The sequence below is a fragment of the Athene noctua genome, chromosome 8 (assembly GCF_965140245.1).
Source record: "Athene noctua chromosome 8, bAthNoc1.hap1.1, whole genome shotgun sequence".
Lineage (NCBI taxonomy): Eukaryota > Metazoa > Chordata > Aves > Strigiformes > Strigidae > Athene > Athene noctua.
Window position 1 is genome coordinate 23,731,882 of NC_134044.1, and position 25,342 is coordinate 23,757,223.

The 25,342-nt window shown below is 39.4% G+C and overlaps 2 protein-coding genes across 2 annotated transcripts in view; one reads left to right on the plus strand and one right to left on the minus strand.

Moving 5' to 3' along the window:
* The window catches only part of SPATA16 (spermatogenesis associated 16), an 83,833-nt gene extending 74,571 nt beyond the window's left edge, over positions 1-9,262 (plus strand). Inside the window, exon 10 of the mRNA XM_074912097.1 lies at positions 5,749-9,262. Within this exon, the coding sequence (XP_074768198.1) occupies positions 5,749-5,946 (198 nt within the window). The 3' untranslated portion in view covers positions 5,947-9,262. The remainder of the gene's footprint in view (positions 1-5,748) is intronic.
* A 7,000-nt stretch (positions 9,263-16,262) lies between these two features.
* The window catches only part of ECT2 (epithelial cell transforming 2), a 30,607-nt gene continuing 21,527 nt past the window's right edge, over positions 16,263-25,342 (minus strand). The window contains exons 22-26 of the mRNA XM_074911740.1: positions 24,494-24,648; positions 22,399-22,506; positions 21,137-21,283; positions 19,207-19,532; positions 16,263-17,836 (exon numbers count right to left, since the gene is read on the minus strand). Of these exons, the coding sequence (XP_074767841.1) occupies positions 19,245-19,532; positions 21,137-21,283; positions 22,399-22,506; positions 24,494-24,648 (698 nt within the window). The 3' untranslated portion in view covers positions 16,263-17,836; positions 19,207-19,244. The remainder of the gene's footprint in view (positions 17,837-19,206; positions 19,533-21,136; positions 21,284-22,398; positions 22,507-24,493; positions 24,649-25,342) is intronic.

The window sequence follows — 25,342 nt, forward strand, 5'->3', positions numbered from 1 at the left end:
TAGACCCTTCAAGTACTGTTTCTTTGGTATATTCACTCCAAAGAGTGCTTTAGCAAGTAGCTCTGGGAGACAAAAGAAAATGTTGAGAGGTACTTCACGTTTAAAGGCAGCTCATTTGCCTTCTATTACTAATAGCTCTCAAGTAATAAAAATAGATTCTGTATGCCAGAAGATCCTTTTTGCCATTACATGTTATTTATAGCTCCTGCATATATTTTCAGAAGGACCTGTTTCTTATTTGAGAGTGACTCACCTGATCTGTACTGGGATTTAGGATGTTTAGGCATTATAGGAGAATGCACACACATGCACCCATGCAAGACATACTTTTATGATTTTACAGTTTACAGGGTCTGCTTGCTGCTTATCCATCTACATTTTTTTCTAAACAATTTTTTTTTCCTGCAGGAGTTTGTGGTATCTTAGCTCTTTCTCATTTCATTCTAAACTCCTTAGCAGGTACTATAACTGGTACTTTGTATTTAGGTTTAAATTCATGCTGATCTTTTAAGAAAGACACACGTGTTTTCAAGTTAGCTTATGATAAGAATAGCTCCCCCATTTCTGGATAAGCTGCGAAGCTTCCTTTGTCTTACAGTTAGTAAGTCATTGAACATGGACATCTGTTCCTTGGAATGGCCCCCTTGCAGCAAAGGTGGACAAGTTTCATGACATCTGTGACACATCAGGACTTGGACAAAGCCACACTGAATGATGGGTAGTATCACAGTGTTCCCCCATCGTAGCTGGTACACATCACGTAATTAGGAACAGTATGTGGGATGGCTTATCCCAATGAGTGCACAGGAAGGGCGAAGAATATACTTATATTGTGGTATTTCAGGGCAAAGCCAGATGTATCCAGGCAAGTTACCAGAAATGCAGTAAGTTTTTCAGAAAAGGAGATATGAGCTTCCCATGAAGCTCTGCTTTGAAGAGGAGGTTGGTCTAGATGACCTCCAGAGGTCCCTTCCACTGAAATCTTTCGATGACGGTAATTGAGCTGCAGCCAGCAAGTGCTGCTTAAATCTCCCTCCACACCAGTGAATCAATCAGGATGGCATCCAGAGAGCAGGGCTGAACTCTCACAGCAGCAAGTCTCTCCCCTTTATCTATCACCGGACAACATGCACAAAAGGGCAAGATTAGAAGTATTTCTAATGCTCCAAACAAGGTCTGTATTGTTCCTTATCTTTGTGTGGATCTATACAATGTCATTTTCAAAAACTCCTGTAGGTCCAAATCAAATCCTAAACCAAAGGGAAAACATATTTTGTCTCACCTGATTAGACCCTCTACAGTTCACCCCTCCAGCTAATCCTGTTGCATTGCTTGTTGCTCTCTCTTTTCATCACAGACATAAACTGCATTAGATAAGTGTACCAAAACCAGGTGTTTACAGTTCTGCCCGAACCTAGAGAATGATGGAAAACCATTTCAGTTAAGAACGAGGTGATCACCTCAGTATTCACGTGGACCACAGATCATTTTCTTCTCCCAGCAAACTCAGAACCAGGATTCAGAGCAGACTAATTGACTTACAGTCAGTCCATCCAGGTACTTGTGGTGCTCTAATTATGCTTTTCACTTACTCCGTGTCAGAATAAAAATGCCTTGATGTGTGGCACTGAGGAAAGGCAGACACAACCTCACTCATTCAGCTAATTTTCCCAAGAATAAAAAAATAGAAATTCTTTTGTGCTGCAGCTTAGCAACACAGCAAACGTTGTACCATCAAGGTCAGCAGCTTCTTGGTCTGAGGGCAGAGGTTTTATCCATCCCATTCATTCCTCTGATTAAAAAACAGTGTCACTTCCTCCAGGTGGGCCAAACAAGTTTGCTTTTCTTTTCCTGTTCCTTGTTTTCATTCAGCTACCAGCCTAGAGATCTCTCCATCCTAAGTGCAGGCAAGCAGACCCAGCATTAACCCATTGCTCTGATTCCCCAGGTACCTTCCTGGACTCATGGGTGTAAAACTGAGGGCAGACAGTTGAAATGCCAACACTACCTATCTGTACTCTTGCATAAACCCAGGTGTTTTCTTGGAGTTAATTCCCTTGCTTTTTGTCCCTCCTCAAATCAACAATTTCCACAAAATAGTATCAATGCAAGAATTTGAAGCACAAAGGAGAATTTTGGGACAATGTGAAACAAACGCAATATTAACATAAAGAGCACAAAATAAACTCTACTGACTACCTGATTTGTTTTCAAATTTCTGTCCCCAGACCCCTACACTTCTCTGCTTAGCTTGATCCCAAAGCACCTATAGGTACCACACAGATATGCTGTGGAATAAGCATGTAATTTGCTTTAAAGGCATCTTTTGTTTCTATTTCTTCCCTCTTTCCATTTGGTCTTCGTTCTGTCCATTCCCTTTTTTTCCTGCTTCCTGCAGCTGATCACAGGGGCCAGACTAAACAGAGAGAGAAAAATCCAGTGAAAGAAATAAGGTCAGGAGCAGCCTGAAATCAGGAACTAATGAGGAAGAAATGGGAGGAACTTGAATACATGGGCAGTCATGTACCGAGGAGCCTCAAGCTGGGCCAGGGCTGTAGACATTGATCCAAAGTAGAATTGCTGCCACTGCACTGCTGGGAGTAACGGGGGGCAAACGCTCAGGATATCTTGAAAGTAAAATGTCATAGCAGTGGAGGATTAAAAATAGGTTGAAGCCCAATTTGTCTTCATAAGTTCTCAGGTCACCAGGCACTTGAGAAAAAGACTATTAAGACACTGTATAGCTGGGAAGATGGGAGAAGCGTGGTTTCGTATGTTCAGGAGAGTATTTAAGAGACTTGACTTCAAGGAGTCAAGCAGCAAGTTCAGCTACCAAGAGCTGAGCACAGCCCCTGCAGATGGGATGCGATGCTGCTGACCAGCTCCCAGGCGCAGGCTGTGGCACACGTGGACACAATGTGGATCAGGGTTAGAGGTGGGGAAACATAATCCGGGCACAAACCCAGCGTTGTTGATCTCTGTGTGGGTTGGGATCGGGCTCAAAACGAGCCCCGTGAATCACTGGCAACACCAGGAGTGAAGGCTCTGCTGTGAACCAAGTCCTGCAGAGCTCTTTACTTGGGCTTCAGTGCTGCTTTAGCCTGTATCGTAGCTGCAGGGTTCAGCTATATAGCCCTGGGATTCAGGCTTAGCATCAGCCTGTAGCTACTTATTGCTCTGCTTGGTAGTAAGTCACAAATCTTTTCCAAAACCCATTTTCTTACAATAGCTCTTGCTCTAACACTAATCACGTTGGGGCTGGCTACAAACTATGTCCTTCTACCTACTCCCATCCACATGGATTCTTATTTAAACAGTTATTGGGAGGAAAAAAAAAAAAAAAAAAAAAAAAATAGAAGAGAGAAAAAAAGTGAAGCTATTGATTTACAAAATTTGCATTTCCCAATGAGCGCCCCGAAGGTGGCTCACCACAGTCCGACAGCACAAGAGCGGGCACGGGGAGGTTTTAAATCAAGGCAAAAAGGCAGAACATAATGCTTCCAGTTTACTTTTTTAAAATGAAATGTGCAAGCTAAAAAGCCATGAATAAGCACTACTGAACACTGCATCCACTGAAAAGAGATTTTTAAGCCATTCTCCCCCCCCCCCCCCCTCCTTTATCTTGTCAAGAGACTGTGTTTTCATTGTGTTTGTATGGTAATTTAAATCATGGTAGGGCTCAGAGCATACAGTGTAATTGTAAGTCAGCAAGGGTTTGAATGCCATCACTGCTGTGCAAATAACATCATCAGCTCATCAGCTGTGTCAGTAACATTGCAATTATGTAAGCAACTATTATTTCCACCCCTGATATGCCATATTAGAACTTATTTTGGGGGCTGGAGCTGACAGGGATTCTATGAATACGAAAAGCACACAAGAGCAGCCAAGCCAGGGTTCAAGGTAGGACCATCACTCCACCGGGGCTTTCTGGAGGTATCACCAGCAGTGCAGGCACTGTGGGATGGTCCTAAAGAAGCTGCTGTAAAAACTGTGGCTTTTCTGGTGCCCCTTTTGCCCTCACCCCACTACCTACCCATCACCTGGGACCCTTTTCCCTTCCTCTTACCACCCTTTGCGCTCATCCAAACACAAAATAGAAAAGATTACTTTTAACCACAGAAGAAAGTTATGTAGACATTTTAATTTGGGAGGTTTGGTGGTTGTTTTTAGTATGACTAAGCCCCTGGACTGGAGCTCAGCACTAAGTGATTAGTCTTTCTGAGACTTCCTGTGTGCTGTTGGCCAGATCAATGATTTCCTAAGCTTTTATTTCATCTTCTTAAAAATGAGCCTAGCGTAATGACTCCTTTCTCTAATCCTTGGCATGTTTATATGGTGAGCACGTCACAGCAGAGCCAGCCCATGAGGCTGTCTTCGGAGAGCCCCAGCCTTCCCGTGCTCCTGTTACAACCTCTTAGCCACAGAGGAGCAAAAGCCCATGAGCAAGTGCCCATCAAGGTTCACCAGCACGGTAGAAAACTCTTTTCCATGGCATCATGCACAGCACTACGTGAAGTCCATCAGCCGAAAATGTCACCCCTACAAGCTTCGTGGGGAGGAGGTGGCAGAGCTCCTCTCCCAAATATGTTCCTGTGCCCTCGACACCCCAGGGAGGCAGATGTCATTGTCCATAAACTTTTCTGCCTTCTTTCTTTTCTTTTGCCCACACATGCAAACCCCTCACCAGCACAAACCATGGCCAGAGCAGACAGCACAACTTCAACTTCAGGGCTGAAGAGCAGTTTAGTAACAGCTCAATATATGAATAAACACAATAGGAAGCCACGCTCAGATTAATTCACAGTTCTGCGTTGTGCCTAAAGAAGCCACACTCCACTGAATGCATGTCAGGATGATAGGTTCGGAATTTTAAAAAAAATTCAGCTTAAAATGCAATTGGAAGATTGATTCTTTAGATCCTCACATTATATAGGGTCTAGGTCTTGAGAATCATCTCCCTTCACACTGAGTTATACTCATCTTCACCTCACAGAACCGCTGCATATCGCAAAAGCGGACAAAGGTTATGAATAAAGGTAAGGTATGGGGAGAGATAGCCATGAAATTATGAATGCCTGGTATTTACAGAATGCCTGTACATAGTACTATTAATCTATATTTTTGGTTATTTTGAAATCACCCCTGCAAGGAAGAAGATGTGACTATCTGAATGTACTCTTTATTAGAATAATTACATTTTTATTTTGGGGGGGGACACTGAAGTCGTCTATTCTTTTACTGTACTCACGAGTGTATTATATTCATAGGAAAACATATTTATTCAGAACTTCATTTTGACTTAATAGAAAAATGGTTCTTGCCACAGCAATGTGGAAGACTCATTTTTCTCCATGTGTTGATTTTTGGCATATAAATGCCAGAAGCCTCTGTTCTCTTTCCTTATCAAGAAAAACTTGCCTGAGATTAATTTCCTCATCATCCCTTCCTTTTAAAGTGGCTGTTTTTCAATGCCATTTAAAGACAGAGTTGTGATAAATTCCTGTTTTCAATGTACAGATTTCAATGAAAGAGTCTATTCCACAGCAGTAAAGTAATTGAATCCAAATAGAAAGGGACAAAAAAAAAAAAAATTATGAAATCAGGTACCGCTACTCCAGCCAATTGCCTTCATGTATTTTTCTTTCCAATGACAATTAGTTTTGAAATAAACTAATTGCAAAAGTTTTTAAAGTGTTTATAGAGGGGAAGGGACATGCTTCTGACACTGCTTCTTTATAATTGCAGATTGGACTAATTGAAGACTACTTATACGAAGTAGAAGACAATTACTTAAAGAACAAAAGGCTGAGAACATCTAAGATGGAAATAATGAAGAGTACTCAAAGTACACAGCAATATTGGAGACTAGGAAATACAAAACTGTCCCTCACCAACCCTAAAAACATGTTTGCCATACAGCAAACAAGAAAATTAACACTGTAGATATTTGATAGATAGGTCAACAAAAGCCACCTTTCCACTTAATGAGCCTTCCCCTCACTATGGGATAACTTTAGCAAGACACTTCTGTACTTCATTAGTTTTAACTGGCTGGAAAAAAAAAAAAAGTCTATGAAAGGCTTATTTTAAATTGTCTTGTTGATTTAAATAGTAACACTCAGCCAAAACGGGGCCTGTATTTTCTGCTCTGAGAATATTCTGCATCCAAACTCTATATAATCCTGCTGGCTTGATTATCACCCAAGCAGCACTGAAAACAGAGATCCCTCCATCCTCAGCTAAGAAAAATTCAGCCTCGTATTGCGTCCTTTCCAAGTTAGTGCCTTACACTACAGATACTGGTACAATCTATAGATGAAAAATGGCATCCTGCTAGAAACACAACGCTACAAAAAGAGAAAGAAAAAAATAAAGAAGCCCAGCTGTTGCCCCATGGTTAAGAATGTGAAGTCCTTCACTCTCGTCTGTGCCCTAAAGGTGATTTTTTCCTCTCATTATATGGTAATTGTTTGGGTTTTTTTTTTTTTAAATGCACAAACACTCTAGGAAAGAGAATAACAGCACCTGCCTTCTCCAGTGCAAATCTCTTGGTTAAGGATCAGTGACACATCTTTTGCTCCCACGACAGCAGTTTGTCGCGTAGGCACATCTTACATGGCTTTGGTCTTCGTGGCAGCACAGGCTCCCAATTCCCCCGACACCTGTCATGAGGGAGTGAAGCAACGCACCTACTTTTCAATAGAGATCACCTTATCAGATGATGTTTGACAGGCAACCCCAGCTGACGTGTGTAGTCTCTTCTAAGGCTGGCATCTCCTTTTTGTTCACTGTGTTTACTTTGTCGGAAAATAACCTCACCCTATGAAAACAGCATACAGTTTCATTATATTTTCTCACTCAAGGGTGACTTTAAAACAAAAAGATAGAAAGGAAAAATCCACCCCCCAGCCCTAAGATTTAATTAAAAAGTCCAGGACCTCAAAAGTATTTAGCCACTTAATTCTCATCATCTATTTATCACAGATAGGAGTCTAAATCCTACAGATTTTTAGCTGCTAGAAACCATCTTCCTAGGCACTCATAAAAGATTTTTGAAAACTAAGAAATAACTAGCAAAAAAGCTTTGATCGCCCTTTGTTCATTGTTAACAGAGGAAGTATAAAGAAATCTTTTTGAGAAAATCTGAGCTAGCCTGAGCTCCTTAAACATGTGGGACAGAGAAACGAAGAATTATTGCCCTTTGGAGACGGCATTATTTTGCTATGGAGTTGGTTTTGTCAGATGAAGTTTTATGACACATAGTGGCAATCATCCATCTTTGATGAGCAGACACACACTAAATCAGAAAGACTGCTCCCCACGGATCATCAAGTCACAGTCAACACACAGTTTGGTAAATCATGAGGCTCTTCAGCAAATACTCTTAATTTGATGCAAGCTGGCTTACAATTCTGCAATATTTAATGCAAAATCAGGTATTTCTACCTAGAATGATGAAAAAGAATAAAATGCACTGAAAACAGGTGATCTTTGGGAACGGAAAAGCAACACTGCCAGTGAAAAAAGAGGCATCTGTGCAACATGAACAAGTTGATCCGAGCACACCGAGATAGACATACCAGTCTCATCGTGGAGCTTTGTGAGAGACCCAGATCCGAGGCAAGATGTGACATTTCACTTTTCAGATATCAGGTAGGGCAGAAACTGTCTTATGCTGCAGATCAATACATCGCTGAGAGAGAGAGGCCGTAGCCCAAATCAGTCTGTGAGGTGTCGGAAACATCTAGGCCAACGCCTGGCTACAGTGCCCTTTAGCCTCCAGAAAGCCGCGGACTAAAGCAGTTGTCAGGAGATGAAGTCAGCTATGAAACAACACAAAGCAAACACGACAGGAGCTTCTCTCATGGAAAAGGGCACTGCTTTTTCCAAAAATATCTCTCTGTAATACATACATTCCCAGGCCCAAATCTGCATAGTATTTTATTCAGGACTCTTGAGAGTCAACTGTACTCCATGAATATACTACATTTTACCTCAACAATGAGGAAGAAGGAGGAGGGGGAAGGATTTCTGATGCTTGCTGCATGCAGTATAGTTTCTAAAGCATGAGATTCAATAGAACTACTTACAAAAATTAAAACAAATAATAATAATTAGTCTGCCTTTTGAAGAAATTGCAGACTGCTATGATTCTCTGGCCTCTTAGCTGACAATTTCTATAGGGTGATGACATATACCATGACTCCTCTCATTCAGGAAATACTATTACAAGTTGGACTTCATTCCTCAACCTCCTTTCTGTTAAAAACAGTCTGGCCCGTGGTTGTTGTGGCTATTTTAGTCCCGCACACAAGGACACATCTGAGACCACTCCCCAAGAGTTACACTTTCAGGTCACTTCTTTTTCAAAGACTAGTTTCCAAATGAATGATGGGGGTTTGTTTCCCTCCATCACATAATTTTTTTGTCACAAAAATGATTTATCTGTTGACAGCCAGGTTCACTGGCCTCAGGCAACTGATGGCAGTTGAAACCACTCAATGAAAGCAAAGAACACTATACCAATTTAAAGAAAAGGGAGAAAAAGAGAAGGTATAAATACCCTCTCCCCTAAGCCTGCCTCGTAACTCTTCTGCTTGCTGTTGCAATCCTTGTTTCCTTGTAAATGCCAGAACTTCTGTACTAAGCCCTGGAAGGGACAATGAGCACAAGCAGAGTCAGCTCCTTCAGGTGTTAGGTATGTGTTTACTGTTGGGTTACGACACTAATTACAATTCAGAGAAGGTAGGCCAGACAGCGGTTGGTCTTAAGAACATTTTTCACTTTCACTATTTGTGAAGTCTCTTCTGTCAAAAGTGTATGGTAAAAACACTTGAAAAATACGAGGTTGTGATTCAAAGTGATGGAGAATGGGTCTACAGCTAAAGTATTAAATTAAACACATCACCAGAGGAAGAAGATGAGATGCACTTGTGACATTCAGTGGTAGGGACTAAATGAGGACATGCATTAATGGCATCCACTGCCAGGAATTAAATCAATAGTCTGCTGTTGCTAATCTCCCTCTGTGGTCAACAAGGGGGACAGTACTCAGAAAATAATTTGGAACATCTCAGTTACACTCCTGCCTCTGCAAGTATCTCCACCTGTTTCACACCAAAGGTGAAGGAGAAAAGAATGGTTACATCAAGTTTTCCTTCAAATTTGACTATACAGATTGCAAATTCCTGAGAACAAGGACTGCCTTACAGTCCACTTTAGGTGGCCTCTTAGGAATTAGCATACTACTACTTCTAAACAAAACACCACTTAAAAAGGAGTCTCATATTAAGAAATCTATAAACTAATTGTGAGTTGATTGACAGAAGACATAGGAGGGATATTAGGCACCACACAGTACTTCCAAACCAAAGCCCATGGCTAAAGTTAGAAGAATATATATATATATATATATATATACACACTGTATTATACTTACAACCCAGCTGAGAAGTCATACAAATGTGACCTGTTGCTTATGCAGTGGCTAGTTGTGATCACACATCTTTAATCTCAAAAAGCAGAACAACAGCAGGCCACAGTTTTACATTTTCCCATTTGAACTACAATCATTGTCACAAGAGCCAATTTCACGTTGGGCTGTTTCTTGTTCTTATGGCAATTCATCACGTGAAGACACGAGATCTAAGATACCATGGTAAGGCATAGTCCATGAATAATACAGCACATTACTTTGACCTTTTCAGTTTGCTTTGTAGTGTGATTGGCCAAGCATTCCTGTCCTCCCCTGTTAACCACCCCATTAACCTGGGAGGAGAAGGTGGAACGGACAGACAATTAGCCAACAGAATAGTAAAAAGGTTAACACAGGAGTACACAGCCCTGGCTTTCTTGAGCTTTAATGGGTGTTAAGATTCTGCAATCTCTTTCCTCTTTCAAAGTCTGCAGGGAAAAAATAAGAAATCGCACAAGATGAACTTTATTCTCATTTCAGATTATAATCATGTAGCTCCTTTCAGATGTCACACTTGGATGATTCTAGTTTATACGTGAATAAACTGAGAAGAATGTTTATTTTTACCCCTCTCAATATGGGGAATATTCAGTTACAGTGGTGAACTTTTTCTTTGAAGCCGGTCATTCTTGAGTAAAGCAAAACTGGAGAAAGTAGAAGTGAAAAAACTCCATACGGTAGTCTTCTTTCAAAAGGTCACACTTGCTACACTAACTACGTGAGCTGAGTCATTCCATTCATTTCCTAGTCAAAGAGAGGAAATGGTGGAATTTTTGCATCCTGTGGGCTGTCAGCTGCAGAAAGCTTGATCTCAGTATTCGCCAAGAATACCAGGGCAGGCGGCTCTCACGTGTCTCAGGCACATGTAGAAAATTAGGCACAATAGGTCTCGATGGAGTTTCAGAAGTGCCGGGTGAAAGCAACTGCCCTGTTTCCCTGGGTTTCCACATATCTTTGTAAAATCTTCCTTTTTTTCCTTTTTTTTTTTTTTTTGTAAGATCACACCATCATGAATGAAAGAGTTATATAGGCAAGTATCAGTAAATGTTTTCTGAAGCCTTGTAGTCAAAAGACCTAATTTCAAGACTTTGCATGAGCTTTTGCTCATGTTTTCTGAACATTACTCTGGTGGTTCAGTTATGATGACCTGGGATAGTTTGTTTTTCAGATGCTGCCATATTATTGTCTTTGTACAGATGTGTTACTTGGAGTTGCCATTAGTAGAATGATATGAAATACTTACATTAGATGAAAGCAGTATGGGCAAAGAGAAAGAGATCTTTCCGCTACTCATCAGAACACCAGATTTTACATTTATGATGGGTATTGACTGCAATAATGCAGAGTCTTTTTTATTATCTCACAGCAATAATATAATCTCTACTTTGCTTAAGGTGAACAGTGATATTCAGACAGGAAGAACTACTAACAAAGAAAAGATAAAGTTTTAAATTATGACTTCATGGTTTCTCTCTGTAATACACTTTCAGTCCAGAAGGGACCATTAAGATCACCTATATACCAAGGATTTTTACACTGTGCTTTTTGATATATGGGATCTCAAGTAACATACCATTTCTTTTCACCCTTGCTCTTGAGCATTCTCTCTGATGGATTTTTACAAACTATTCACACACTTAGGGGCATGCTCACAAACTGAAAGAGACTAGAGACTCATAATTTCCTTTCAGAGGAACATTCGTTCTTTTTAGAATAAAAGTTTTACTTTGTGTTTGTGTTAACAATTGCAACGAAATAAGCACAAATAAAATTTTATCAGGCTGCACTATGTGTTGATTTGAAAAGATTTGTAGCAATTTTAATGAGCCTTTATTCTTGATTTAAAGTCTGGAATTGAACCAAGGATTTCTGGGCATTTAGTGAGAAAGGTTATATCAGTTAAACCATCTACCGTCTGCCCATAACTCTACCCATCGCTGTTCGGGACTAGAGGGACATCATCATCACGAGAAGAATTCCCAACCTCAACAGCTCATTTCTACAGATCACTATCACAAATTAAAATATATGACAGATTAGAAGAGTAGTAATTCTGTCAAGACCCAGATTAAATTCTTGGTATGCTGAGTAGAAAAGGCAAATGAAGAGAAAGACAGTCAGACAATCCATTCCTGCATTTGCTCCAGTGTCTGTGTGACCTAGGGAGTACCTGTGGCAGTGAATGAATTGTCCCTTCCCACAGAAAAAGGACTAAAAATCTTATTATTCTTTGTGCTCACTAAATGAGGGTTGAGGCTATCCGTAAAAGAAGGAGAGCGCCAGGAAACATACCGAGTTGTTATACTGCCTTGAAGAGTTTCTCTCCAAAGCCTCTTTATAAGCAACACCACAGTAACTTTATTTTTGAAACATATTTATCCACCACTATCGTTAAACGTGCCCTAAGAATTTTTGTTTTCTGGAGGGATGAGACCATCGGCTTTTACATAACGAACAAGCAGAGAGAAAGCTTTTCCCGTTAAGAAATGGAGCGTCACTTTTGATGGGTGGGGGTAAAAACTGGAGGTGCCCAAAACCAAATTCTGCCATTTAATTAGTAATCAGCAATGATCTGTCAGTCAGAGTTACTGTAATTCCTGAACTGTTAAGTCAAAGCAAAAATGGCAAGTAATTAGACTGTATCCACTAGAGCTTCGCTAGCACGCACTCATACAGCTAAGGTTTCAACCTGAGGAAGAAAAGGAAGTGTGAAACTCCTTAATACATTCAGCTTTTTAATTAGCAATCAGTGCCAATTTGTCAGCCATACCAAGTCTAATGCACAAGCCATTGAAACAGAGAAAAAAGGCACACTTTCAAAATCATTTATGCCTATATTTACATTCCCTCCAGGCTGAAACATTGGAGAAACTACTGAAATATCATCTTTGCCACAGAGCAGCAGAAAGCACGTAGGAGCTTACAACCCAACACAGCCAATGAATTACTGACTGCTTGGGTTAAGAGAGAAGTAGAGTGTTTATGAGGGGTAGTTAGTATCTCCAAACACTGACAAATAAACATTACCGGGTTTAACTGTACATGAAACAGAATCTCCAGGAGCTCAGGTAATACAATTCATATCACAGTCAATGCTATTTTAAAGAATCCATTCATAAACGGATAGAGTGCTTACCAGACTGCTGAGCTTTCCTCGTCTCTGGATGGAGAAGGAGATGGTGGAAGAGCAGTGCAAAAAGCCATTCTTTAGCCAATCTTCACAGGTGCCAAGGAAACCTGAGCTGCCTGAAGGCGAGGCAGATCACTGCCTGCTTCTGAGCTTTCACTGGTGCAAGATCTTCACCCAAAACAGGCTGGGCTCTACAGTGCTCCTAGGAAGCTGAGCAGCAAAGCTGGGCTTTCCAGCATTAGGCCAAAAGCCACTTCCCCCTTCCTCAGCCCTCAAAGAAATTGAGGCACTGGAGGGAAAAGAGGAATGAGAGGTGTAGTGGTTCTCCTTTTTTTTACCCATATTAATATAAATACCAGAACTTTAATTGCTTAATTCCACCAGTATAAAGTACCCGCACTAGGCCTCCCTATATAAACATAAAAGGGATGCTTCACATCTCTTTGTAAGTACCTTTTTTCCACTACTTCATACATATATGTACTTTTACATATAATAACTTGCTTTAAGAACAGAGGGTAGCTCCCACTGTAGTCAGACTCTATACTTAAAGTCAGTATCGGTGGATGGATCAGCTGGTAAAGGCACCAAGACAGCTTAAACTAATTACAATTTGCAGGTAGGGTGGTAATTGCACTTCTAACTGCCTAAATTAGGCATACAAATGCATGGTTGCATTTGTATAGAGGCTGATAGAATACCCTGTGCCAGCTGAAAATTCACCCCTAAATAGTGGTAATGTTCTTGCCTAAAAATGACTTTTGTTTGCCTAATGTCTGACAGTTACATCTATTTCACTAGATGTTTAATTAGTTTGTTTGCATGGTGTTCCCATTTCCATTTTAGCTTTCATTAGTGATGGGAGAGAGCAGGTTTCTGGCTCTGCACTTAAAACCAGTCCCAAGGCAAAGAACGTGGCACCAGTTTGCCTTCACCCTTCCAATGTCAGCTGCACTCAGCCAACATTTTAAGCTCTCAACAGCTTTTGTGTTTTTAAAGTACATTCATGCTAGCCCCTGTTTCGTCTCTGATGGCTGGCTTTCAGAGGTTGTAAACATCCATCTCACAGTGGAGTTTTCAGTTCCTATTTTTGAAACAGCAACTATTTTTCTGCAACATACAGGTCAAGCCGTCCTGTTGAATCTACAACAGATTCACAAACAGGTGCTCTCAAGCAGCTGTAATCTCTCCACCTTTTCACTTTGAACAAAAACCTATAAAAGATTAATCATCTTACTCCAGAAATGCTTTAATAGCTTGCCGTGAATGGATGTTTATGAATTCTAGGTATAGGTTTATGAATGGCTGGGCTGCTGAAGCCCAGACTAAGCTATGTGAGGAAGTTCACATGATTCAGATATCAATAAAAGGGGAGAGTTCAGCTCTAAGCTGTGTCCCAGACTTTGTCTTATCTCTTGGCCAACTGCTGGGTTTTTAAATATCTCAGTGGGCTTTCATCTAATTTAAACAAGCAATCTATTGCTTCCTTATAATCACCCTGCCTCAGTACAAGCTTTAGTCTACATACTCCCTCCAAACTATCACCTGTTAACTATACAGGCTCCTTAAACACCATTTATAGTATAAACTTCTGAGCAATATTCTGTATTTCAACAAAGATAGGTTGGTAACACAATGCATAATTTTCTCAAAGTGTTGACGGGCATACTTAAATAAACTCCATGGCAATGTACATACAGCACACCTACTGAAAGGGGTTTTCTTCTTGGAGCACTAGTACCCAAACCTTCAAGATACACATGCTAACAAGGGAAGCGAGCGAGCGTGCTGCTAGAAAACTGCATTCTCCTTGAAAGTTTGGAGCAGAACAGGGAGACATCCCCACCTAACACCCACCCAACAGAAGACCCTTTCCTTTGATGGCTGTTCTTCAATTTTATGAGGAAGCAGTTTAGAACAATGGTTAAGAGTAACAATTCTTGTAGCAACGAGCGTGAGCTCATTGAACTGTTTGATTTTGTACAGCCTACAAGGAGAGAAGGTTGTTTTAAACAAAGATCTTCCTTTGACCTCCTCTTCAGAGTTTCAGTCTTTCTGAGTGAAAACGATTCTTCTGGATTCTGAATATGTGCCAGCTATGGAACAGTGGTAAGAGTTAGGTTAGAAAGAAATGTCCTTTTTATCTCAGGTTTGTTCCTCAGTTAGAGAACAGATCCTATAGTTTTACTGATATAGAAATCTAAGCCTAAAGGCTTAAGAAATTGTACTTAGTTCAACTAAACTCTCTAAATTAAAGTTTAAGAAGTTATTAAGGAGATTTGAACTAGCTATTGTACAAAACCAGATGACTACTGTTACTCAACAGGGCACATCCCATAGCAGCTAGATGGTAAAAGTATTATTGTTTAAAATTCTGGTTTTAAGAACCAGTCTCAACTAAAATTTAAAAGAACAACCAAAATACCCCCCCAAAATTATGTCCTTGTTCTAATGCATGCATGTAGTATTGGAAATGGAAAATGTGGATTAAAACCTCTCATTCATAAAAATTTCTTATTTTTTCCCTGTTTCTGTTCCTCTAGAGCACCTCTCTAACTTAGAAAGCTCACTTCCACCTCTAATCCTGTTCTGTTGTGTACTCAAGTTTCTTGCTGCTGTGTGACACCTGTAAAACTAATAAGCACACTCTCCATCTCTATTATCCACTCAGTCAATACAGACACTGAGCAGACCCACTCAATATGACCACAGTGGATACTAATAAGATTTGCTGTCTAGGGGGTAGAGATTCACCCACTAGTAGTTTCCCTCTGCTAGTAAACTTACAATACTGTCATGCAAGACAACGCCTCACTCTTTTCTCTAGTATCTAAGACTTTGTTACACTGCTCTAGGTAATTAGACTGAGAACAAGTTGTCAAAGCAGCAAATCAGTCTAAATTATTACCTATCAGCTTGTTATTTTAACCCCAAATCTCACTGTTTTCACTCCTCTCTGTCTCTGAAAAACTTCTGGCCTTCTGAGAGTCAATATCAAAAGGGCAGTTAAGGGCTTCAGCACAACCGGGAAATACACAGTGGTAGAGTATCCTCACCAGTTTGGGACCAGTTTGCCTTCAATGAACTGCTGCTAGAGAACATCGCCTTAGAGCGTAGTCCAAAAGCAGTAGACAAAGTAGTGAATACATTGTCCTTTTTAAATATTCTCATTTAATTAGGAGATGGAGCTGCCATTTTTCTTAGTTCCAACACAAGACTTCAACAGTACACCTATTTTTTAATTAATAAGAGCATCTCATGCTGAAACTTGACATAACGTGCTAAGATAATAATGCAGCCAGACTGGAGGAGGAGGTAAAGGCACCTTAGAGGCAGGCATAGTCTTCCTCATTCTTTAAGGATTAGCAAGACTGAGCAGAACTAGTGCCTCTATTAGGAAGCCGTATACAACAAATGAAGATAAGAAGGACTTACGCAGGGGTGGGAATGACAAATCGGGTAATACAGTAAGCACTGGAGGTTCAGGTGGATTTAAATGCAAGTGAACTTGATATAAAAGCTAAATACAAATAATTTGGAAATTAAAGATGACCAGAGAAATAAGGTAAGCTGATATTATAAATTTGTATGTAGTTTACCACAGTGAAGATGCCCTTCCAAAATAACAGGAAGAAACCAAAAACTGTTGTTGAATCTTTAGCATAGTATTTATTGAGTTGTTTATTTCCTAGAGTAATTTTATTATGTAAGTGTCAGTGGATATTTAGCTCAGATCTTTATTTTGAATGGATAAGAAGAAAAAAACCATGGATACATATATCCAGGTGAAGAGGGGAGAATGGTAAATATATTAAGGGAAAAAAAAAGTTTGATTCTGGCAGCTTTGGGCCTACCAAGTTATACAGTTCTTCCTAATAAAGTATACAAATTATCAAAATACATTTGTAGACTGGAGCCCAACACAATGCTTTGTCTTTTCACACACAAAAAAGTAGACTCTCATAAAAGCCTGTTTAGCAAAGCCAGAAGCAGTGTTACTTTAAACAGTTTATTTACATTGCTTATAGTGGCAAAAAGAGATATAAAAAACCATTTAAGTCTGACACATTCAGAAACATCACTAGTTACATATAGACATAAGACAAGACACTGGTGGTTAAAAAGAAACCAGAAGTTGAGAACTTCTGATAATAGTCGGTTAAACCATTAATGAAATGCAGAAATATACATATTTAGATAGTTCCTGAGATAGCATTGCATCATACTAACTGTTCAGAGATGACAGAAGTGAACATATAGTTTTGAAGGAAGATGCAAATACATGAGAATGCCAGGTAAAAGCCTTAGGAGTACTACACTTGAAAACTGACACACCAAATTTGGGCTCTCAAGTTATGATGTCACATCAATAATCCCATGCATTAAATAATTATTTGTTAACGAGTGTATGAAAGGTGTGGAGTTTGGGAGGTTTGTTTGGTTACTTTTCTCAGACTTCCACTTCAAAGAAATTCAAGGAATTCAATTGATCACTTCTGGTGGTCAAAGCTAGTCATAGCCTTTAAACTTATTCACAATAAACCCATGTTAACACACCACAGTGTTATGGTGAGGCTGCAGAAGACCATAACCACAGAAAGTCAATTCTATTTCTTTACAAACAACTACATTTACAAAATATTTGGAATAAGCAGCTGTACAACAGGTTAACTGTCATACTTGAAATGTCAGGTACTTCATAATGCATCTCCATTTAAGAACTCAACAGTTCAGACATTAGAGTGCCCTGCCAATTGGTCAAGTTAGGCAAGCGTAAGAGTCATCCAAACTTGTTGCAAGTTATGTGAGCATCATCATTTCAAAATCTGACAAATTAGTTTATTGCCTAGAGGGGCGATTTCCATAGAAGAAAATGCTTCCATTAATCTTGGTGAGAAAATAAGTCTGTGCAAGGGAATACTGTGTCTTAAATGAAGACAGAGTTACTTATTCCACTGATTAGCTGATCTGCTTCAACACAACTAAAAAACCCTTGTGATTAACTTAGTGTTATCTAACATTTTGCTAATCATTGCTAAGTGCTAATGACTAAGGTACCATTAACGTCAGTAGCAGGTCATTTGTACAGCCAACTGCTTGTCAGTCACTACAATACAGCATTGTATTTTAAACGTGCTTCATATCAAGTGGGTTGTTGACCGACTTAACGTATGACTCCTTTTTTCAAAGATTGAGGGAAGATTGACCAATGAAGGAGAAGGAATACCCTGTTGGGGAAGAAGAAAAAAAAAAAGTGTTATTTGGCTAATAAATGATCAGTGTCAGTAGTACAGTAGTAATTTCTCAACCCTTATACATAGTATCCTTATATATAAGGAATGAAACAGTACAGAAGATACTTAAGATTGGCAGCTTTTGAAATTAATGACTGAGCATTTCCAGATTCTGAACAGAACAGTTAAACAGCACCAAATGAGTAGAATGGGTGCATTTTTAAAAAATGCGGAAGAAATTTATTCCTTGTTACCAGCCTCGAGAGATTCAGAATGCAGGAAATGTATTTGAAGAGTAGCTGTTAACCAAGTATTAGCATACGTCTTGCATCACACTTTTTGCAGTAACATTCTCCCTCCAAATTGAAGGCAAGATACATTATGATTATCTCTTAAAGAAATGGAGCTCCCCTCAGATCCTACAACTTTCTGTATTCTTACAAGCTTTGAGCAGCAAATTAGATGCTGAACACATGCTTTCTTGACTACAGAAGGCAACAGACATCGCAATGATTTGCCAAAGTTTGCTTTAGCTGCACCTCAGTGGGCACAAACTAGGCAAAAAGCTGACTTTTCCAGTGCTAGGAGCACAGGCTGCTACTGGGAATTAAAGTTACCAACACATCAATATGTAGCACTAAAAGTTAACCTCTCTGGATCAGCTGAGATTTTATCTTCTTTTTACACTAGACCTCTAGATACTTTCACAAGTCATCTTCTGTTGCTCTTTATAGCACAGCCTGGCTTTTCAGCCTATAAACAGGTCATGGTAGTTAGGCAGCTTGCTGCACCCGCATGCTTCAACAATCTTTTAAATAGGGATATTTTGAGCAGGTAAGGATATACCACTTCACTGTGAGGTCTAATGCCTGTTTATTGCATATCTTCTATTTGCAGTCATAGACAATATTTGAAAAATAAATCCTAAACTCCTCTTTATATAGCAGCTTTTACTAAACTCTATTTTATACCAGATATTTTTTCTATTTACAGATAGGGGAACAAAAACTTAAAACCATAGGTAAAATTAGCTGTTCAAGACTTTCCTGCAACCAAGTTAATTCCTCAGAACTTCAGCCACTGATCTACACTGCCACTTGGACACTTAAACCAATAAATAATTCAATTGTGTAGAAATTAAGAACACAAAAATATTAAAGTTAAGAGGATTTGTTAAAGAATTAACTTTGCACTCAGAACCAGAAAGAGAACTGGACCACATGTGAGTGTTAACTCCAACCCTGTGCATTAGAACAAGTGAAAGAAAAACCCAACACCATTTGAAACACTGTGTGGATTCTAGGGTTTTATATAGTTGTACCGTGCTGTCTTAGCTTAGAGGAACCAAGATTTTTTTTGCTCACTTCATGCAAGATGGGCTTTAACAGTCAGGATGTGATGCTCAGAACTTTTCAGCACCACACTGGTTATCATCCCCAGCATCGACACAAGTGGTAGTAATAATAGGGATAGGCCATGATCTGTCCAAGGCATGACCATTTAAGCTTTCCAAGTTGGAAGAGTTTTTTTCTTCTACAGCATTTGAAAGACGAATATTTGGAGAACCAGGACATAGCACAGGTTGAGGCCTGGAATTTTGTGAGCTCCAATCAACAGAATTGGAGCGATGAACATTAACAGCACATTTGACAGATCCATTTAGGCTGCACGTAGAAGATGAACGAGCAATCTACAATTAGGAAGGGGTTCAAGAGTTAGTTCAAACATCAAAAAGCCCAAGCATCCAAGCTTTATTGATATTTTTACTTCATTATTTTTCTACACCAAAAAAAAATCCCCACATAAGCAGAGGCCAGGATTTAATTTAAATAAAACAATGGCCAAATAACAGATTTGACACTCTCAGTGGACTCAGAGAGGTTTGCTGCAGCTTTCGTTTCCTTCTTAAGAACTGCATTGGGGATTCAACCAAACCTGGGATTCAACCAAACAGGCTTTACGCAAGTTCAGTGGTGTGTGGGATTGGTTAAAAAAACCCCACATATCATCACACACAACATATGATCTGCTGCCAAGCTACAGCTTAATACCTCAGAGGTCCAAGAAACTCTGGGAAGAATTTAAATAGGAATATAGTTTTTACTACTCTAAGTTCCTATCATTTTGCGGAAAAAAATTTATATTTTTCTATGGGATAGACACACAAAAGTACATGACTTGCATTTTCATGAGAAATGACATACAGTGCTGTATCAAAGTGCAGACAGAATATTAGAATTAGAAAGCAGCTGTTGAAGCAGTCAATTGAAGAAAGTCTCTACAGAGAGCTGAGATACAGCTACACTGGTAGACTTTATTTCCTCTAAATCAAGGGAGTCCACTGTAATACTTCCTCCCTTATTATTCCATATTTTCTCATGCCTATCTCATGTGGGAGAGCAGGGCAATATCTTCATGTTGTACAATTTAATGGCCACTCAAACATACTGAATTATCTCTATATTAAAGGTACTGACATATGAGGCAACAGTAAAAAGATACACAAGAAATCCTGTTCTTGGCCTTCTGTCCTACAAACTATAGGCTTTAAAGCAGATGTTTACTCAGCATATAGATTTACTCAAACACTAGAATAAAGGTGAAGGTGATGAAAAAATTCCTCCAAATCTAGTAGTCTGCTTTACTAGACTGTACTAGGAAATTGAGTTTGACCTCAGGTAGCAGAAGTCACAATAGGCAGCCAAGCATAGCAGAAGAGTTGCAGTGTGTAGAAGAATATATTCTTTTACCAAGTTTTCTTAAGTACGTATAAGGAAATAATTCCCTTGCCTTTTTAAAAACTCGCAGGCTGCAGCATCTGTATTTCTCAACCCTTCCTTCCCAGTTTGTTTCATAGCACATCTATCATCTCACTACTTTCATTGATACTTGCACCATGCTATTCAGGGTTGTACACCACATTTGTATATTGTCCAAAAAATCAAAAGCATGAACCAACACAAGTCAGGGTGTTGGAAGTCTCTCCCTCTGAGGATACATATTCCATCTCTGGCAAGAGAGGTTGTTTTGGTTTTGGGAGTTTTTTTCCAACTTAATTGTACAAGGCAACTCCCAGTTTCTAGTACATACAGCAGGTTTTTCTGCATTTTCTGCAGGTAAGCCTTCTCCTTAAACAACTCTTGCTCAGAAAATAATACATCTATCAATGTAGTTAAAGACAAGTTTCTCTACTGTGAATCTTGAAACTGTTAAAGTAAAATCAGCACCAGACATTAAACTAACTGTGATCTTAAAAAAGGTTACTTATTTTGCCTGCACAGCCAAATCACTTACCGCTAATGACGACGTACTAGTCAGTCGGCTGCCTATATAACTCTCATTAGCTGAACTGGGGCTTCTTCCTTCTGTTGCACTATGTGACATTAAAGCCCTTCGAAGAGCTCTCTTTGGTGTTTTTGAGAAAGAAAATGCTCTTGTAACCTGAGGAGTTTGACAAGCAGTTATACACTGATAAAAAAAAAAATCTGACTGTAATAACTATAATAATATAGGTTACCATTCAGATTTTGAACATCTGTAGGGATGTGTATCAAAACTAGCCAAATATACCCACAAGGTGATCTGTCTCTTAAGGTCATCCCATCACTCCTGGTCTTCTCACTCTGTCCAAATATGGGCAGACAAGAGGGGGGAATGAGGAAGGAGGGCAGAGATTCAGGGAGAAGTCAAAATAAGGCCTGGTCAACAAGGCTTCCCCATACCCCTTCTGCAAAGTCAAGGCCCCTCTCCTTTAAGTTGCTCTCAATTTAGCCTTCAGCAGCTTCCAAACTACAGGAGCCTCTATGGTTTTCTCTAAGAAACAGTAATGATTATCTTGAACATACTAAGGCCTGCTGTGAGGCTGCTGAGAATGGGGAACAGATTCCTCCTTGCTGCATCCCTCTCTGCCACCCCTTCTCACACACACAGACTTCAGCAGAACCAAACCCAGTGCACAGCCAGCATGACAGCACAGACAGGCAGCCCTCCTCCTGCCTCCCAGGCAGCTCCTCTTAGCAGAACAGGGCACAGTTCCTCAGTCTGTTAGCTGAGAGCAGCTAAGCCATACACAGAGGAAAGCATACCCAGGCAGATACTAGCATTCAGCACTTCCTTGCCGTTTCAAACTCTGTTCTATTATCAGGACAGGCATACTCTACACCCATCCTACTTTTGAAGGTACTTGAATTTAGGTAACTGCATGCAGCTTTAAAACTTCATTCAAGATGCTAAAAACAGTTACAACTGAGGGTTGGGATTCTTTTTAGTCTTTTGAATCTTTCAAACATATTACAGAGAAAGTTCCATAACAGACTCAAGAATGACTACATAATTCTTATGACCGTAAAACTTAAGACTATATACTCCAAAACTACTCAATCAAAACCTCAAACACTCCTCATCTTCTTTAAGAGGCTTATACTGAAAAAAATGTTAGTTCAGATTTTTTCCTGTCACTACTCTAAATACTACAAAACACCTGAAACAGGAATACCAGCACAATTCCCCAACTAAGGTGAGGTTTACTCTAAAGCACTATCTTTGTGGTATCTTACCTTTTTTGATGTTTTCTTTATTGCTCTGGATGCTCTGCTTAAAGTGCTGTCCATATCTTTAGTAGTTACTTCAACGGAATCAGGATCAGCAGTATAAATGAGATTTTCCTATAGACAAAAATAATGGTCAAACATCAGCACTTGTCAAAATATCATTCTCTAGTCCTTTAGGTCAGATTTAGAGGTTTTAATTGCCATATTCCTCCATATTTAACTCTTAACACACAGTTAAGCAGCTATTTGCTTTCACGTCACTTCTGGAGATTAACTGCTGGTGCAATCAGTTTATGAAACCACTTCATCAGTAGTTTTACATTTGGTTTGTTTGATTCAGTTTCAAGCTCAGGGTCAACCAAAGTAAAGGCAGTAGTTCTGAAGGATACCTAGGGAGTTTCACAAGAAATATACCACTGTTTCACAGACACATCTAGCACTCTTCTGAAGTGGAACCTTGATAGATTCAGCTGTCAAACATTAAGACTAAGTCTTTCTGCTTAAAGCCAATAGATGTTTCAGAATAGCCACAGGTTTTGGGTTTGTTTGGGGGTTTTTTTCATGCTTCATTCTTAAACTCTAGCATGTGCAAAGCAATCCCTGGCTAGCTACTTCAAAACTTGGGCAGAGAGTGGGACACACATGTGAGTGGGAAGTTGCTCGGGGTTATTTTGTTATTGTTGTTGTTTGGGGGTTTTATTTTGAGAAAAGTCAGTTTACCCTCAAAAAAGTTCTGGGAAAAAAAAAAAATCATAATGACACCAGACAGCAAGCTGTATGGCTAGTCCTAGTGTCTAATAAAGAGTAGTTAAAGCCTTTACTGCCACCATGTGACAAAGCCAACGCTATCTCATTCTCACGATGCTACAGAGTTCTTGACAACCAAGGAAAAGGGGAAGTGTGCTTAAATTTAATCTCAATTTGACATTTAAATCAACAAGAAAAGTAGTATTACATAGTTGGTACAAAGCAGTAGTTATAGAAATTATAACTAATGGGATTCAGCATAGGTTACAACTTGCGAGCATATGATTCTGCACGTCCTGGGGCAAGAGGGAACGATACATTTATTACACAGAGATTTAATTTCTATTAAAACCCAACACTTTTCCATTCCTTTGAGCTATGCATAACACAGAAGACTAAAGATAGGAGACAGACAGATTAAATGAACACTGCTAAATCAGTACTTTCCCTACTCAGTACCTAAAAAAGAAGGAAAAGCACAAAGCCACATTTATTATTCATAAGTTCCTAGATGACAAGCCAAACAAAATAAAATTAAGATGCTATTTTGATTACCTATCTACCTGTCCTGAAACAAGCATGTCTTTAAAAATCAGACAACCAAACATTGTACATTAAGAGTACAATGCAGACATGAAACATTTCTAGCCTAAATCAGTTGTTTCTGCTACATGTACTGCACATATTTTCAGCAAATTTGGATGACTGATATGAATACACTCTTACATAATTAAAACATTAGCTGAAAGTCTCTTGCCCTAATTGGAGAGGATCTACTCTTCAAATTAGTAGTTTTCTGGCTGCAGAAAGCCCACGCATTGAACTTCTAAAAATGTGAGGAGGCGAGTGCCTCCTTTATTTCATTGTTTTCTTTACTTCTTTGTTTTAAGGTTTTAGGCTTCTGTCTATAGGAAGAAGATGCTTCACGTCTCTTACATTCTGGTGCCCATGCAGATAAGGTGTAGAACAAAGAATTCAACCTAACACAGAGTTGAATCAAAACACGATTCATAATGCTGGGATTGTAAATTGCAACATAGCTCTGAAAGAAGCAAGGTGAAGACAGTTCTGTTAGATACACAGTGCAGAGTTTAAATTTTTTATAGTTACTTTGTAATGGGGAAAAGACATGATTCTTGGTTTTTAAGTACTTATTAGCCTCTGTAGAAGGTAACTTCCAGGCCATTTCCTTTTCCACCTTTTAACCACTCACTTGCAGACACGCTCGCACAAATGTTTTCTGCTCTACTTCACCTCCAGCATGTCCACTATTAACAAGTCCTTTAGTTTCATGTGCTTCAGGCCAAAAAGAGAGAAATAATTCCAATCAGCAACATGGTTCCAGAGTACTTACTGCATCTGCTTTACAAATAGTGTTAGCCACGTGTCGACACAATGTCTTCAACCAGTCTTCTTTAGGAGGTTCTTCAGTTGTCATCTGGAAACTGAGTAGCTTGTTGTTGAGTTCTGTAGGGGGCCGCACAACTAAGGCAAAAGCTTTATGGCAATCTACAGTTTATTAAAAAAAAAGAGGCAAGGAGTTAAAGAATAATAATTTTTCACGTAATTCAGGGAGGAACCTTCAGAAGAGTTAGTGTTCCATCTGCCAGGAGCTAGAGTTAGGGACAGTATGATTTGGTGCAAGGATTTTATCTCTTTTTACACAATAGCTGTTGCATCACTTGCAAGAGCACCAAGTTCTGTCCATATCCTTCATCAACAGCTGCAATCAGCTGTTCATGCAACAGTTTATTCACCAAATAATCTGTATACCATAGTCTGCAGACTAGTTGGTCTTTACTGGATATAGCAGTAAGTATCAGTTTCATTCTCTAACTCATAAAATGTTGGACAGATCATTTCTTTATCCACAGAGACCAAGGAAAATATTATTTACCCTATTCTGTAAAGCAGGAAAAAGCAACAAAGACATCAGTACTATATATAACACATTAGTTAAATTACGCTAGTTTTACTGCTTAAACTTGGCAAAAATTACTCACTTGATTGCAGAAAATTAACCCACTGCAGATATGCCTTTATAACAGACCCAGCTGAAGCATGCTAAACAGTTAAGAGAGAAAGAAAAATAACCCTTTGCCAGCTCAGAAAAGCAGCACTGGAAAAGCAGTCCTGGAAGGGAATATATATAAGAAAGAGTAGCTGACCTCTCCCAAGATTTGCATACTAAAGTTCTTGGCAG